The sequence below is a fragment of the Littorina saxatilis genome, linkage group LG4 (assembly GCF_037325665.1).
Source record: "Littorina saxatilis isolate snail1 linkage group LG4, US_GU_Lsax_2.0, whole genome shotgun sequence".
Classification (NCBI taxonomy): domain Eukaryota; kingdom Metazoa; phylum Mollusca; class Gastropoda; order Littorinimorpha; family Littorinidae; genus Littorina; species Littorina saxatilis.
Genome location: NC_090248.1, coordinates 15605882 through 15623495, shown reverse-complemented (window position 1 = coordinate 15623495; position 17614 = coordinate 15605882). Strand labels below are relative to the sequence as shown.

The window sequence follows — 17614 nt, the reverse complement described above, 5'->3', positions numbered from 1 at the left end:
CCAACGTGGTACGTGTTTTGGGAAGTTCGCTGCTTACCGCACCCTCAGAAAGTGTAGTTCGCCTCGACGGTTACCCTACCTGTCTCGTTGGGCTTGGTGTGACCGGCTCTTCGTGTATAGGATCGTCTGCCTTGGCATCCGCTCACGCGGGTGCATCGGCAAAGGGGTTTCCGGCCACGTCTGGTTCGCCTTCGGGCGTTCCGGTTAATAGTGGCACTTTCCGTTCGCTGTCATCAACTTCCGGCGGCAACCCTGTCGGGTTTCCGGTTGTTGGTGGCAACGACAATCCGTTCCTCACTTCCGCTTCCGCTTGTTCGGTTCGGATGGTGGGGGACTTAACGTGTCGGCTTCCGGGCATAGCACTTCAGTGTTTCCGGTTGTTCACACATCGGGATTGCCGGCTACCTCCGGTCCCGCTTCTCCGGTTCCGGGGTATGGTAGCATCCATTCCTTACCGGTTCCTCACAGTGCGGCTGCACGAGGTTCCGGTACTGGGGGACCATCATTTCTGGTGTGACGTTTTCATCTTTCGCCGTGTTGGTATTTCGATTCTCGGCCTCGTTGATCTAGTATAAACTCTACACTGAACAAAAAAACACACTTCGATAGTACTGATGAGCGACCTTGTGTAAGTTACATTCATGGGGCCAAATTTGTCCGACCAATTTTTTGAGTCACTTGAGAAAAAGTGACTCTATGTAATCGGTCAGTGTTAGTCTGTCCGGCCGGACAAATTTTATGTGAACGTGACTCATTGTGTTGTGAATAGCAATTTCTTCCTGTCCATCTGATGCCTCATATAATATTCAGAACTGCGAAAGTGACTCGATCGAGCGTTTGCTCTTCTTGTTTTTTATTTAACTTGAAATTTGATTCATCCTCGATTTTGGGGGGTAAAATCTATTAAATTTCACCACCAATTTTTGACTCACATGCGAAGCAAAAGTGAGTCTATGTACTCACCCGAGTCGTCCGTCCGTCCGTCCGGACGTCCGTCCGGAAAACTTTAACGTTGGATATTTCTTGGACACTATTCAGTCTATCAGTACCAAATTTGGCAAGATGGTGTATGATGACAAGGCCCCAAAAAACATACATAGCATCTTGACCTTGCTTCAAGGTCAAGGCCGCAGGGGCCATAAATGTTGCCTAAAAAACAGCTATTTTTCACATTTTTCCAATTTTCTCTGAAGTTTTTGAGATTCAATACCTCACCTATATATGATATATAGGGCAAAGTAAGCCCCATCTTTTGATACCAGTTTGGTTTACCTTGCTTCAAGGTCAAGGTCACAGGAGCTCTTCAAAGTTGGATTGTATACATATTTTGAAGTGACCTTGACCCTGAACTATGGAAGATAACTGTTTCAAACTTAAAAATTATGTGGGGCACATGTTATGCTTTCATCATGAGACACATTTGGTCACATATGATCAAGGTCAAGGTCACTTTGACCCTTATGAAATGTGACCAAAATAAGGTAGTGAACCACTAAAAGTGACCATATCTCATGGTAGAAAGAGCCAATAAGCACCATTGTACTTCCTATGTCTTGAATTAACAGCTTTGTGTTGCATGACCTTGGATGACCTTGACCTTGGGTCAAGGTCACATGTATTTTGGTAGGAAAAATGTGTAAAGCATGTGAGTCGTATGGGCTTTGCCCTTCTTGTCTTCACATGCAAGAAACTGACATGCTTTTCGTCCATAAATAATTTCACTTCTTAATTTTACCAGGAAACAACATTTCAGTCTTGAGTATATATCGAGGGGGAAATATGTACACAGGCAAAAGATGAAATCGTGACACCGGCGCGGGTCAATGATGGTTCCGGGAATGTTCAGTCTATGCCGGCCGACTTTGTCGTTGATGGTGTGGATGACGACGAAGATCGGGACGACTCTTCAGAGGTCGAGTCTACCTTTCAAGTCGAGGAGAGACTTCTTCGGCCATTGGTTTTGGCCGCTGAAGTTACTTCTAGATATTTTGCAGAAGGGGTGACAGCTACTTCTCATCTTGCAGCTCCACCACCTTCCACATTTGGCACAATGGGGTGCCGGCTACCTCCGGTTCCGCTTCGTCGGTTTCGGGTTGTGGTAGCGTTCATTCTTTACCGGTTCCGCACAGTGTGGCTGCGGGGGACAATCATTTCCGGCTTCGGCCAATGATGGTTCCGGGAATGATGACTCTTTGCCAGTAGACTTCCGATGTCAACCCTTCGGGTTTCAGGTCGTTGGTGGCATCGGTACCCTGTCTCTCACTTCCAATTTCGCTTCGGCTGTTCCGGCGAGTGAAGGATCGTACGCATTAGCATCAGCTCGCAACACCGTGGTGGTGCTTTCAGCCATTCTGTTCATGTCACACCAGGCTTCGGCCATCGTGATTTCCGCACTTTCGGTTGCTGACGTACAACCAGAATCGCGGCTTCCTTGTACTATCTCCATCTGCTTATGCATGGACTGGAGAGGATAACTTGTGGTCAGTTGGACTTTTCGATTTCCGTTTCGTCGATCACACCGACCATCTCTTTTTATCAGGAAACAATTTTTTTCGTTTCCTGCTGCTACTCAGGATTACTACGAATCTGATCAGCATTCTACTTAGGTTAGAAAGCAGATGACAGACTCTCAAATTCAAGTAGCAAGAAGGTCATTCACGACAGCTGTCGGCCTTTGGGTTCACACCTTCTTTTTGTCCTCTCAAGGAGTTCGTTCGGACTTTCTTTTAACTTTTTCTGTCTTGGCAAGAAGTATTTAAAGTCAGTTTGAGGGCAACAGGACTGGCGGTTTACGGCACTCTTGTCTAACATACTCGGCGGGTAACGACGGTCCAGTTCATAGCCATGATCATTCATTGTTTTTTGCTGTCACAACCCATGAGGATTATGAGTCCTTGTCTTTGTTAGACTTGGACTCTTAACGCAGAAAGCAGTACTGCGTCATACGCTCGGTCATGCTTGGGTAGACATTCAAAGCAGGTCATGCACCAGCAGTAGCCTACTTTTGGCTTACCGATTGGATCAGGCTGGGTTCACAGCCTCGGTTCATAGGAGGGTGAGTGTCCCTTATAGTTTAAGGAACTTCAGGAACGCTTATGCTCTATCATGAGCTTTTTTCCCACCGATGAGGACTTTGATATCTTTTACTCAGGTATCACTCGTTTATCGGGAGGAGATCGGTCACGCCTTTCTAGAGCTAACGTCTATCTCCTAGGCCTTTTGGGAAGCCTTCCCGAGGTTTCACATACTTTGGCATTATGTTTTAACGGTCACCTAGAGAGTTCGTCCTAATCAGTTCTGAGTGGACAGCCTTAGGCACTGATCGTTCCATGTTCGGCACTACAGCAAGCGCCCACTATGACGCTTGCTTCCATCCTTGATCGATTAAATTTCATAGCTACTTGCTAGCGAAAATTAAGTTAAGACCTTTTCCGCTTTCGTTTAAGCCGCATTGGTTTGTTGATGAGCAAATCTCAGTTAATCTTTTGATGAGAGGTTGCATACTCGCCGAAACTGCAAATTATTTCCTTTGTTTTCAGCTTTAAGACGTTTCTTTTGACTTCTTTGTAAGGAGTCTAGAAAATGCCAGATGTTTTTTCGACATTTTGTCATGCCTCTATCCATTGAACAAGGGACAAGGTTCTTGCCTCTGGTTCATTACGAACAATTAGCGTCTACCTCATGGGACTATGGTGCTGTGGTTTCTCAAGCCATAATCTTTTAGTGCTTCACTCCTCGGAGGATGTTACACTTTTGGTCATTTGGAACTCTTTTTGTTCTATTCAAGTGGGAGACGCACAGGTTCGTTTTTCATTACTCGTTCGCCTCGGAAGACATGTCTTGTTGTCTTCTGAACTTTCACAGCTCTCTTTTGAGTTAGGACTGTCTCCCTGGTCTAGCTGATTGCAAGAGATTGTTCACTCTTTTTGTCAGCCACGATCAAGACAAGTCAGTGAGGTTGGCGCTCTTTACGGTTATCCGGAAGACGTAACTTACGAATCTTAATCAATCAATCAATCAATATGAGGCTTATATCGCGCGTATTCCGTGGGTACAGTTCTAAGCGCAGGGATTTTTTTAAATTTTATTTTAATTTTTATTTTATGCAATTTATATCGCGCACATATCAAGGCGCAGGGATTTATTTATGCCGTGTGAGATGGAATTTTTTACACAGTACATCACGCATTCACATCGGCCAGGTTTATTCACTCAGGTCTCAACCAGACTTTATGTGAAAATAATAATAATAATAATAAATGAGCATTTATATAGCGCAACATCATAACTTTACAATTATGCTCTTTGCGCTTTGGGTTATTTATCTAAGTTGACCTTATCTGGTGTTTTTTTTACCATCATTAGCAATCCATGAGTGGTTACAACCAAAAAGGGGGGGGGGCAGTCAGCCCTTCCTCCGGCACCTGCAATAGTGCACGATTCTAGAATTTGGGCATCGGCTTTAGCATTCCCCAGTTCAGGAGGATGTTAGGATGTTCTACGAACTATTGTTTGTTGATGGCAGACGATGTTTCATCAGTTTTGAGAAACGTCGTCAGAACTAGACAAGACATTCCCCTTGCTACGCCCGGCGTGGAAAGGGCCCTGTCCTCAATTCATTTGTCATTAGAACAGCTTGGGATTTCTTTCCTCTTTTTAGAGTTCTTTTGGTTAAGAGCCATAGAATTATTGAGAGATGCAAGCCTTCCTTTTTTGTTATAAAGAAGGTTCTCATACTCTTTTTTTTTTATTGGTGCTCACTTCCCCGTGAAGGGGCAGCGAATTACATGCTTTTTCGGGTCTCGCGCAAGATATTGAGTATTTTGAACATACTCGTCTTGCATGGCTCCTTTTAAACGGATAGAAGCAAATTATTTGCAAAACAGCGCTGACTAGATGGGCTTCCACACTCATTGAACAAGCTTATGAGTGTGGCAGTCAAATGGGGGGGGGGGGGGGGGGGGGGGGGGAGCGGGAGCGATCAGTCCTTCCTCTGCGTTCTCCTAGAACTCATGGGGTCAGAGCTTGGGCCGCTTATTTGGCGGTTCTGCGACCAGGCAGAATCTCGAACGGCTTCAGAGTGGTGTTTTGGACGTTTTTAAAACGTCTTTCTTAAACTACTTTCTGCGGGTTTCTCTAGTACCCGCCGGGATGGTAGTAGTTGCTTACCAGTCATGGTTGAAGCAGGCCGGATTCTTACCAGAAATAAGTGAGTTTCCCGCCACCTTATGTAGCAATCTGCTATATATGTGAGTTGGAGTAAGAATATGTGATTTAATCGAAAATTTCAAAAATAAATTTTCATTTAATTAATATACTTACCCAAGTCACATAGTAAATTCCCTCCCAACCTACCCCGCAATCGCAATCGTTATTAATGGTTGAAGGTGGTGTTTCATTGGGAATGACTATACCGGCGGTATGTACCGCGCATGCGCGGGCTGCCGGTGAGGGGAGGTAACTACCAGGGCCTTGACTTCAAGGTTTTGTTTTGTTTTGGGAGTTACCTCCCCCTGTTACCAGGGTCTGTACTTCAATGTCTAAGCATCAAACGGAAGTTAATGCTATATATGTGAGTTGGGTAAGTATATTAATTGAATGAAAATTTATTGTTGAAATTTTCGATTTCCCACTGTCAAAGTCCCTCCTATAAGAATGCTGTGTGTCTGCCACCGATCTGGTTGCAAGTAAGCATCAGCCATTGTGGATTCCTGACTAACAGTACAGTGATCAGTTGCATCCAAACTAGTATCCTCTTGGGGGAAAATGTAAGTTTTACGCCCTCACGGCAAAGCCATTAGGGGCATGTTACACGGGATGTAGACAGCTGGCTGCCGGTTGCTAGAGGAGACCTGAAATGGGCTAGGGACCGGGTTGGGTCGTCTTGGGTCAGTGCTGAAATGGTATCCTCTTCATTTCAAAGTCTCATTTATACCTCGCCACAAGCACATGATCTTACAAGCCCCCAACCACCAGTCGACGCGCAGTGATACATATGCCCTTTGATCGTTTCTACAAATAGACTAAAAATAGAATATCCCGGACTAAAAATAGAATACAGGATTGTGGGACACAACTCTAAACCCAAATGAATGAATTAGAATGAATAAAATACAAGAATAACGAGTTCAGAAAATAAAAAAGTTTGAAAATGAAAAAAAAAAGGTAAACAAATTCTTGCCATTTACGCGAGTCGAATAACATCTATGAAACCTACATATGTACATTTCGTAGAAAAAAGGTGAACTCTTTCCCAGAAAGTGCCACATCATAACAAAGGTAGTTATTGTCAAGCGCTTTGCTGATGTGATGTTTAATTTTCGTGTTTTGTCCTTCCCAGATGGAAAGTGCGTGTCACTTGAAGTGATCTATATGCTGAGACTTGTGCTGCGGGATTCCAGTGGTCGCCATATGGCCGCTAATGTCTGGAGAGATCAGGCGGTCAGTTCTCTGCATTTTCTGTGGGGGTTTTTAAGTTTAGAAAATTTGATTCGGACATTTTTTACAAATTTCAAACATTGTATTGAGCATAAAACTGTCCAGCCTCAAAGTCAAAAGAAGAAGAAATTCACAATAGTAAAAACAGTGAAATGTGCTCCAATAGTGTATACAGTCATTGGATAGTCCATGACTGTCATGGTTTACTAGTACAGAATTTTGTAATGCTGTCCATTAAAGACCTCAGTGCTCAGGAACCCAGAGGGAGAAGACCTTATTGATGCACTTGACAAGAAAATAACCTTATGTGAGTGGTAAAGTGTGTTACTTCTACTTTTGTAGAGGAAAGTGGTTACATAAACTTAGCAAAAACATTGCACCCATTTACGTACACCAACAAAAACATTCAATCTTGTTCCATTTTATTTAAACTTTCTAAGCCATGGAAGGCACTCAACTTATTGGCACTCTTCGGATCAAAGATTTCTTTTACAGGGGTCAAGTGACCGCCGCCCAATTAAGGGTACCCTCAACCTCCGCCTGATAAAAAGTAAGGAACCAAATGATCAAAATTGGCAAATTTAACATAATTATGAGGAAAAAGTCAAACCTATTATCTATCCAGAACAGGTTTATTTGATTTGTTACCTTGCATATTTCTTGTGTTATGTGATGCAGGTGCAGGGGCTCTCATCCACGTCGGACATCGGACATACACGGATATTTTGTCCAAATGTCCTATACATTTTTCATGTAAGAGGACATATTATGTCCTATTGTTTTTGTCACAAAGTGGTCATTGTCCGATTAAGCTTTCATTTGATCCGGACATTGTCAGTACTTTCCAATTTACAGTAGTTGGATTTGCTATTTTATCGATATTTTGCAAAGCGATGTGTCTCTCCAAGCAGACAAAACTTGTGCTTTTTATAGAGAAGAGCTTCCAAGGGTCGCAACTCTGAATACTCCAAGCCGGTTGACAAGTTGCCTCCCTTTGCGGTTTTTTCCCGAAAAAGCAACATGCCGCCAAAACGAAAATTGGTGCCAGAAAAAGGCCAGAAGCGTTTGTACTTCAAATCTCTGCCCTCATCAGCGGGTAGTACCACTGAAACTTGTGGAAAGGTTGTGGAAATGTGGGCATCCAGAAAGCGCATGCTCTTCAGCAAGAGAAAGGAACAATCACAGTGAATTGTCGTCATTATAGCTCAGAGACAGAACAACAAATTTTTTATTACTTTGATTGGTTCTGTTACCTTTTTGCCAAGATTTTTTTAAAATTTGTGACAAGAAACTAGTCAAGTTTAAAGTAAAAAAAAACAAGAAAGGTAATTTGTTGGAACGTTTGTTATTGACAAAACAAGACGTTACAATCTCAAAGAATTGTCTGTGCACTTAAAAGACCGTTGGGTCGACATATTTGTGATAGTAACGTATTATTTTGTCAATAACAAACGTTCCAACAAATTACCTTTGGAACGTTGGGCAGTCGCTTTGTTTTTGGATTTAGTCAAGTTTAAATTTACTTTTTGTTGCGAACAAAAAATCCTATTGATTTATTTTTGTTCAGGACAAATGTCTAATCACTTTTGCATTGTCCAGGACATTTGCTGAAACTCCCACGTTCACTCATGTTTTTGCACAAGTGGATTTTTATGTGTATGACCGTTTTTACCCCGCCATTCAGGCAGCCATACGCTGATTCCGGGGGAGGCATGCTGGGTATTTTCATGTTTCTATAACCCACCGAACTATGACATGGATTACAGGATCTTTTTCGTGCGCACTTGGTCTTGTGCTTGCGTGTACACACAAAGGGGGATAAGGCACTAGCAGGTCTGCACATAAGTTGACCTGGGAGATAGAAAAAATGTCCACCCTTAACCCACCAGGCGGCCGCGGCTTCAACTCACGACCTTCCGATTAGGAGGCCGATGTCTTATCCACTAGGCCACTTGCCCAGAAAATGTTTTAAAACCTGTCACATGTTTGTGGACTTGCAATCTCCCTCCATCATTTTAAACCTCCTACATGTACCAGAGACATAGATTGTATGTCTGCTACCAAATGAGTCTCAACATACATGTTGACAATATACAGCGAGCTTTAATCTACCCCTAATCTAATAAGAGAAACAACTGCACGGCCTGTACTGAACAAGTATCTGTAATACAAGAAATAGGCAAGATAGCAAAACAAAACTATCTGTTCTGGATAGACAATGTATTTATATGTTAAAATTCCCTATTCTCAATTTTTCAAATGTTGCATTATGTTTTTGTCAGGCGGATGTACTTTTATTTGACTAGTGTACACACCCATGCTTTGTAAAAGTACCCATGCTTCGTACTCTTATTCAGGCGGCAGTCACGTGACCCCTGTAACAGGAAGCGTTGATCCAAAAAGTGTGCCAGATAGCCAAATTGAGGGCCTTTAATGACATGGAAAGTCTAAATGAAATAACACGGGAATGAATGATTTAGTTGGGGTTATCACATGGGTGCAATATTGTCTTTGCAAAGTTCATTTGGGAAAGGTCAGGAAAAATGGGAAGTGTAAAGTGTTTAAAACTTCGAGTCACAGCTGAACTTCAGGGAAATGTATGCACACCTGCCCGTTGCTTCAATATTTTTAAGCCGCCTTTATGTAATAAAGTGGGTTATAGGTTTAACTCTGTCTGTTTGTTTGTTTCTCTGTTTGTTTCTCTGTCTACGAATTAGACTTTTATCCCTGGTACTCTTGGGTCAATTGAGCTCAAATTTGGTGAATAGCTTGGAATTGTGAGGCATAGGGTGTAGGGCATTAGGTTCCTAACGGTAGTCAAACGAAAGATATTAGCTTTACACGCCTTTACGCCCCCAGCCAGAGGAAAGAAACCAAATTAAAGGTTTCACATGAGGATGCGCGTCTCAACCTAACACTCGATGTCGAAGAAATGTGCTAGTGAGACCTGGGACCTTTATTCACGAAGCATGGGTGCTTTTACAAAGAATAGGTGTGCACACTAGTCAGATAAAATATTTTTTAATTCGTTTCAGTTGTTTTCAAAGACGTTTTCAATTTGAGGTGAACGTGTATGTCAACGCGAACGTCTGGGTTTTGAAACATCTTAACTATTAGTGTGGGGCGAACAAGAATTTCCGAAAATGCGTTTGCCACAAATTATGTCTTGCTCGAACAAACACTCATGCAAAACTCATCGTTTTCAAAACAAAATTTGATGAATAGTATACAACAATGTCTATAATATGGCTTTATAAACCAAGATCTTGTTTTAATGCTAAAAGATTATTTGGAATAACATTTATTTATGTCATATGTACAATCTGTAACCAATGAGTTTATTTTATAACACGTTCAATGACCAATGTTTTGGTGTCTCCACAAGGGGCAGAAGCTGGGAACTAACAATTTTTAGAGATTAAATCCACCTGTCTGGCTAGCGATTGGTTTTCTGCAGCATTTCTCTCTCTCCCTCTCTCTCCCTCTCTCTCCCTCTCTCTCTCTCTCTCTCCCCCCTCTTTGTCGGTGACTACTCTCTCTCTCTCTCTCTCTCTCTCTCTCTCTCTCTCTCTCTCAGTATGGTTTGAAACAGTTTTGTGTGACTTAAGGTCGCGGATTAGAATCCGGCCCGGGTTGGACACGTTTGTGCAGACCCAGAGACGGTATCCATGTCCCACCCCATGTCACCACGCTCTCTCTCTCTCAGTCTATGTGTCTGTCTCTCTCCCTCTCTGTTTTTTGCACTCCATTATCTGGGCACAAGCGGATTTTCTTCACACATCGTCTGCTACCGTTGATTATTTTTTTTATCTTCCCCTCTCTGTTGTTGACTACTCTCTCTCTCTCTCTCTCTCTCAATCAATCAATCAATAGGACGCTTATATCGCGCATATTCCGTGGGTACAGTTCTAGGCGCTCTGCAATGATGCCGTATGAGATGAAATTTTATACGGCCAGTAGATTGCAGCCATTTCGGCGCATATTTACCTTTCACGGCCTATTATTCCAAGTCACACGGGTATAGGTAGACAATTATTAACTGTGCCTAAGCAATTTTGCCAGGAAAGACCCTTTTGTCAATCGTGGGATCTTTAACGTGCACACCCCAATGTAGTGTACACGGGGGGTGTTCGGACACCGAAGAGAGTCTGCACACAAAGTTGACTCTGAGAAATAAATTTCCGCCGAACGTGGGTTTGAACTCACGCTGACAGCGGCCAACTGAATACAAATCCAGTGCGCTACCAACTGAGCTATGTCCCCGCTCAGTATGGGTTGAAACAGTTTTTTGTGACTTAAGGTCGCGGATTAGAATGTGGCCCGGGTTGGACACCGGTCAACTGTTTGAGCAGACCGAGAGACGGTATCCATGTACCACCCCTGTGTTACCACGGCCACGGGGCGGCTTTCTTGACTCCGTTAAGGTCAATGCTTGTTTATAGTGACAACCCTGAATGTTCAGACAAAGTTTACATTGCCATTCTACTTTTTCTGACTGGTTTTCTTTGTGCCCCTTACAGAAATCTGCATCCATTTGTTATTACATTTCGTCAAGTTTTGACCAAATGTTTTCAGATAGACTGAGAATCAAGACGAGGTGATGGATCAGACAGATCAATTGACTAATTTTTTTTATATCAATTTACGCAACTTATTTGTTATAATACTTATATTACTCCGGTTTGATTCAACGGCTCCTTTTTCTTGCATGGCAGGTGACTTTTTTCCGGGGCGTTGAACCAGAAGCAGTGTTAAAAGACAAGGGAGTACTACAGGAGTTGGTGTCCACACTGCGCAGCCTGCGTGTACCCCAGGACCCACAGAAACCGTTCCCACCCCGACTGGATTGCTGTCTTTTCTCATACTCTGCAACTGGTGAACCTGCCTTCCACATGTTTGACACTATACTGGTGTGATGCAGACCGTTGTGCTTTTGTCCAATGGCTTGCTTGGTGTATTAAAGTGATATTTTCTGCCTGTATAGGTGCTTCTTTTGGACAACTTATGTTTGTGCAGATGTAAACTGTCCGAAATGCTGCACAATGTGAGCATAGTCCCAAAGTGCACCGATATCTGATAGAAATAGGACTGAAGTGTCTTATTCCCAGCTTTTTTCTTAAAGATAGCAGGGTATTAGTCAGTGCTTGTGACAATGATAGGATTGCACTAAAGACTGATGCAAAAGTTGAGAATATTCACTTTTTACAAATCATTTCTCATACACATTTTCATTAATTTTATTTTCATCACTTTTATCAATGATTATCTGTTCTAAATAACAAAACAGAAACTCTGTAGAATAACTAGTTTTACTGGAGAAATGATGGTAAAAAGAGAATGTTCCTCATGTGTACTCAAGATGCATGCTGTGCTCTTTCTAATTAGTAAATTAGTAAATCAAATGTTCATATTTCACAGCATTATAGTTGATACTTGAGCCAAACCAAGGCAGACAATCAACGAATGTCCTTGTTCCATGTGAAACCTTCATAGAATGGGTATGTGACTACAGCAGACTTCCACTAACTCGCGGTCTTTGGGGTCCAAAGATTTTTGATCGCGATATATCCGATTCGCGATGCAGTTTGGGGTCCAATTAAAGGGAAGAAACAGCGTTCTCTTCTGAGTCAGAGAAAAACGCGGTTATTTCCCTTGATGGTCACAAAAAGCCTGTGAGCGTCACGTTGGCGTGTGTGCGTTTGCCGTGTGAGTGCATGTGTGGGTGCGTGCATGTGTGTATGTGCATGCGTGTGTGTGTGTGCGCGTGCGCACGCACGCCTGGCATGTGGTTGTGCTACAATGTTCATGTGTACGTGTTACTGCGTTTCTCGCAAGTGTGACGCTTCTGTTGGCAACTAAGTTCTCAAAAGATTAACTGCGATGACACGTTTTCTTTTATCAGCAGATGACGATTTCTTTTCTTTTTTCTCCGACTCATACGTCGTCACAAACTTACTAGTTAATCAGACACAGACGTACACTGTACGCGTATAGCGACTCACTGCATGCCTGACTAGATTGCAGAAGACTGAAGCGCAGTTTAAACACATCATGGCCAATCCGGCCTCTCCCATCATGCAACAGAAAAAGGGGGCGGGGCTTAGCAAAAATAGCACAACGCGTGGCACGCGATGTAAACACGAACAGGCCAGATGGAAGGAGAAAGTGTGTAATGTCCTACCTTACTATGCCAAGACTTGGGCGTAAATAAGATCAATTTCCTCTCTCTCACCGCTAAACTGAATTTTACCATCTGGCTTTCTGTCTGTGCGAGCAGCATTTCTTCTTTTCACAGCTTCTTCAGAGTTTTTCACATATTTTCGTTTCTGAACATTTGTGATATCTTGCATATTGATTGCGTATCTTGTTTATATTTACAATACAATTGAACTTTCACACAGCTAGAGAACCTTTGTGTCAAAGAAATCAGTCACACAGAGAAAAACAGAATAACAATGTCAAGGCTGTAGATGTCAGGCTAGTCAAACGGACAAAATGAAACTTAGTCTTCACTCTTGGTTGCTGTAACTCAGTCACCGCTTATGGTACTTTCGCTGATATTGCAGAAAAACAACACAGAATCAGCCAAAACCGCGAACAATAAACAAGTTTAGTACGTCACAACGTCAATGAACAGAATTCTCGAGTCAATTTTTGCATCAGACTCTGATTAAGTGAGTGGGGCAAGCGTCAAACACCACTAAAATGAGGAGGGAAATCTTGGCGCATTTTTTTGGCGGAATACTTGAACAAACCAATCATTTTCAAACTGACCAAGGACAAAAACAGGCTTGTGAACCGAATGGTGAGGGGGGAGGGTACCTCGAAATGTGTGGGTGATGCAGTCTTAGTATAGTAGCTCCACCGACCACTGTCCCCTCCCCCCTCTCGTTCGTTCCCCCTTTCAACCCCCTACCACCTTGGAATAAACTGCAGAAGACCATTTGCATATCCTGGATTCTTCCATTTGTGTTGCCAGGGGCGACCCAAGATCCGAGTCCCGTTGTTTCCCATGTCCACTTAGAACAAACCGAGTTTAGATTTCCCCTTCCTGTTTTCAAAGTAAACTTGGCCATCCTGTGAGGCACTGTCAGGGACAGTAATTATAGTTAGCGGGACCATGTAGACGAAGTCAACGGTGATGATCTGCGTAGTGTATACGCATACTTTGGGACAAGGTCTGTTATTCCACCCAGCGAGAGCCTCTAACACAATCCAGGGTTCGTACAGAGTCCTTGAACCCTGGAAAACTCCTTGAAAATTGGAAAACCTTTTCCAGGCCTTGAAAAGTGCTTGAAAATAGAGTTTTGTTAAATAGTCATTGAAAAGTACTTGATTTTTCCAAATTGTTGCCTATACATTTCGTCAGCAGCTTGTCTTATTTAAAAAAAAATGCAACACCCTTTTTTTTCGTCAAATACAGTACACACATTTTGGGAGAATAAAAGATCGAGTGAAAACGAAAGCAGACGAACTAAACTATTACTAGTTACCCGTAGTTGCTTCCCTTCCTGGAAGTTGGCAAGGGAAACAACTACGGAATGACTAATAGTTTGCAGACTTGAAAAACTGAAGGTAAGCTTGGTGCTTTGCATTAATTTGGGGAAAATCATGTCCTTGAAAAGCATTTATTTGGTCCTGGAAATGTCCTTGAAAACTCATTGAATTGTGTCAGCTCTGCCCTGCAGGAACCCTGACAATCAGTGTTGTCGACAGATGCAGGCGGGAAGACCTCAGTGTTTCACATTCCAACATCCGACGGTGATAGTAACTTAGTAAGGGCTAGGCTGCGGTCTGTAAGCTGTATTGCACTGACATCTCTTTCTGTCTATGGAAATAAATGGCGAAATTTGATTTAACACTTCTCAACATTAACAGTGACCAGGAGAACGCAATAAGGAGACTATTTACTGAGAATCAGTGGCCATTTGAAATTCGAAGGTGTGTAATAAAAGATTCGACTTGTGTACCAAGAGGTGCTGGGCCATCATCATGTGACCTCGATACAGAGGCTGTCTCTCGTGTGTGTAGTACCGTTAGGGTGCAGACGTGTGTATCTGATCCTGGAGGCGATGGTGAAACCGGAGACACAGGTCCTAGTGCAGGGCTCTCCTCTGGGGTAGGCCAGTGTGCCTTTTGTTTTTGCAGCCCTTGTGTGACAAATCATCGCCAGAGGTGGCTAGGTACAGGCCAATACACCCCTTCGGAGTTTCAAGTGCGCATGCGCAGCTAGTCACATTTTTGGCGGCAGGGGGCGCTCCGTTGTACCAAACACTCTGCAGTGTACCGTACACAAAGAGCAGTGACTGCAGCATCCATACTTTTAAATTCAACTTTAAATGCGCATGTGGTGAGCTGGAAGAATGATGTAAGAGATCAGTTTTGATTATGATAGGAATGGCTGCAGCTTCTGTGTCAGGCTTTCCTTCACTGCAGATTTCTATCAAATATGTATTTATATATCTGAATGAACAGTTGTTAATCTTCTCTGCTTAATTTAGTTTAAATGTGTATTTTTATCATAAATTCAACGTTTCTCATCTTGTGATGGTATAGAGAAAGCAGATTAAAAAAAGTTTTTGATACCTTGATTTGTTTGCTTCTTAAAAAGCTCATAGGCCTACCTTGTGGTTCATAAAAGAAAAATCTACAACACAGTAAAAATGTGTGCCCCAAAACAAACCAATCTGCACTTATAATTATATGTTTTAATTAAGCTCAATTCGCTTTCTTCACTTGTTATATTTTCTCCCTTGAAAATTAAGCTAAATGCACTTTTCCATATACATGTTTAAGTTGTCATTGTTTCATTTTAAGCTCAATTCACATTCTTTACTAGTTTTATTTTCTCACAGGAAAAATCAGACAATGTTTTTAAGTTCATGTAAGTTGTTGCCGACAAGCCTGCCAAAGGTGAAACATGAATATTACTTTTTTCAAATATAATATGTCTGAATGAAAAGTTGTTAATTTTTGCTTAATTTAGTGAAAATGTGTATTAACATACATTGTTTTCTTTCTCGTCTTGACCAGTTGTAAGTTTAGAGGAAGCAGATTTACAATATTGTGTTTTTGATTACTTTTGTGTTTGTCACTTTGTACAAAATAAATATTGGAGCCTTGACATTTGTCATAAGATTGTTATAAATGTGATGATACAGTGAAACCTGATTGTGCCAATTAATTTTTGTTGAAGGCGTTTTGACTAAATGAAGGCAATGAGGTTATTGTAATTATTGGTTATATTTCAATTCCACTGTACGACCTTTTTTCTTATGGTCATTCAAGTGTTTCAAAAATCTGGGCGTATTTATGCACTTAAATATGTGTGCCCTGAAACTAAAACATGATCAAACGAATCGAGGTACGTTAATTCGCTGCTTGAGCAAATTACGTACATTGATTCGTTTGCTTCTTAAAATGCTCACGGCCTCCCTTCTGGTTCATAAAAGAATCAATAACTCATAAGTTGTTTTAATTTTGAAGCTGCGGCACTTTCCACAGTCTCACCGAGTCGAGATCCATTCCGCTTAAATCATGAAACTATCGTGGGACAAAAACCACAGAAATATCAAAGAGATAAGAGCTTACGAGGGAAAACTTGAACGCAATCGGCAATGTACCTCTTCTGAAGACCTCGTGTTTGGTACAATTTGCAATCACAGCATGCAATGCGCAGATTTTCTCGCGACGCGAGATTTGCTCTCGCCCGTGACAGGAATTCCGGCGTTAGAAAAGTACTCTACACAAGTATTGGTCCATGCTAGACCGACGCGGTGCTTGGAATTGTGCATTGTACTTGGCGAAAAAGACGTCTCGCTTACACCAACACAGGTAAACATTAACCGAGAAATGATGCCCGACTGTGTGCTCAAACTAGTGAGAGAGCTTTATCCCAACCCCACAGGAATACTTTATCAAGGCCACAACTGGTGGTAAAGGTTAGTTGCATTTCTTTCTTCATATCCGATGTAACAAATACACATGCACCCGAGACAGCATGCTCTGGAACCAAATTGCCGCATGCCACGTGTTTTGCTATTTTTGGAACGCATGGTGTAAATCTGTGACGTCGGAGTGTTCACTCCGCCCTTTTCTTTGAACAAGATCCCCATTGAAATGTTTGTTTACAAATATCTTCTTTATTATGGAGAATTAACCTTATCTAAGCGCATAGGGCGGTAAATGTGTGAAAACCAGCTGTGTGAACAAAAAATCTGACGTAACTCATGCTTAACCGAGATATTAAAGAAAATGTAGGAACAGTATTTGTCCGTTGCCTGCAAGAGGTTTGAAATGATTTGCCAACGCAGAAGGTCAGGCTCCTTATATACTACTTGATTGGCGCCTGTGGCCACCCGGACCGTCGAGCAGAGATCGCAATTAGCTGGACACTTAACCTCTATAGGCACGTGGCCCTCGTGAAAGGTTTGTTTTTCTTTTGTTCGCAGGTCTCGATCAACCCGTAATGTACACAACCTGAAAACACACACACACGTAGAACACTATTTGGAGAGACTGAGGGAGAGAAAGAGAGAGAATGATAAGATGAAATGACAATTTACTGCATGATGAAAGGCCATCGGACCCAGAGAGAGATAGCGTGGTTATGATAGAAAATTTTGTCATTATTTGGTCTTTACGTGACTAATTATTTTTTTTATTATTTTTTTTTTAAAGGTCTGTCCTGGGTTTTTTCGGGGTCCAAGAGGTCTCCGCGATATAGCCAAAATCGCGATTTAGTGGAAGTCTGCTGTATTTAAAATAAAAAAAAACTTGTTGAGGATATACAGTACAAAAAAAGCATTGCCCGATAAAGGCTTTGTGAAGTCAAATTGTATGAATCTAGGCTTTTCTCATAGCTTAGGTTGGGATCTAACCAAAACTTTTGGTCTTCATGTGTAGCACAGGGAGAAGATTGAAAAAAAAAATGCACGTGGAATTTTGTGGTAGCTGTGTGAAATAATTTGGCGTGGAAATTTACAAAGACAGGAACTCCAACCGCAGACATATTTTAACCCTGTATTCTTTGATTAGTGCAGTAAAACCTCCCACTAACGACCTTAAAAATGTCCAGAAAAATCGGTCGTATTGGGAGTTTGGGAGGTATAATTTTTTTCACATGGGTGGCAACTGTTGAGCAGTTCAGTCTTGAAAGTTGCCTTGTTATCCTATT

The 17614-nt window shown here is 42.1% G+C and overlaps 1 protein-coding gene across 1 annotated transcript in view; it reads left to right on the top strand.

Annotated features, from left to right (window-relative positions):
* LOC138964092 (protection of telomeres protein 1-like) overlaps window positions 1–15562 on the top strand; it is a 77240-nt gene extending 61678 nt beyond the window's left edge. The window contains exons 11-13 of the mRNA XM_070335980.1: window positions 6341–6441; window positions 7117–7191; window positions 11154–15562. Of these exons, the coding sequence (XP_070192081.1) occupies window positions 6341–6441; window positions 7117–7191; window positions 11154–11354 (377 nt within the window). The 3' untranslated portion in view covers window positions 11355–15562. The remainder of the gene's footprint in view (window positions 1–6340; window positions 6442–7116; window positions 7192–11153) is intronic.
* Window positions 15563–17614: the final 2052 nt, after the last annotated feature.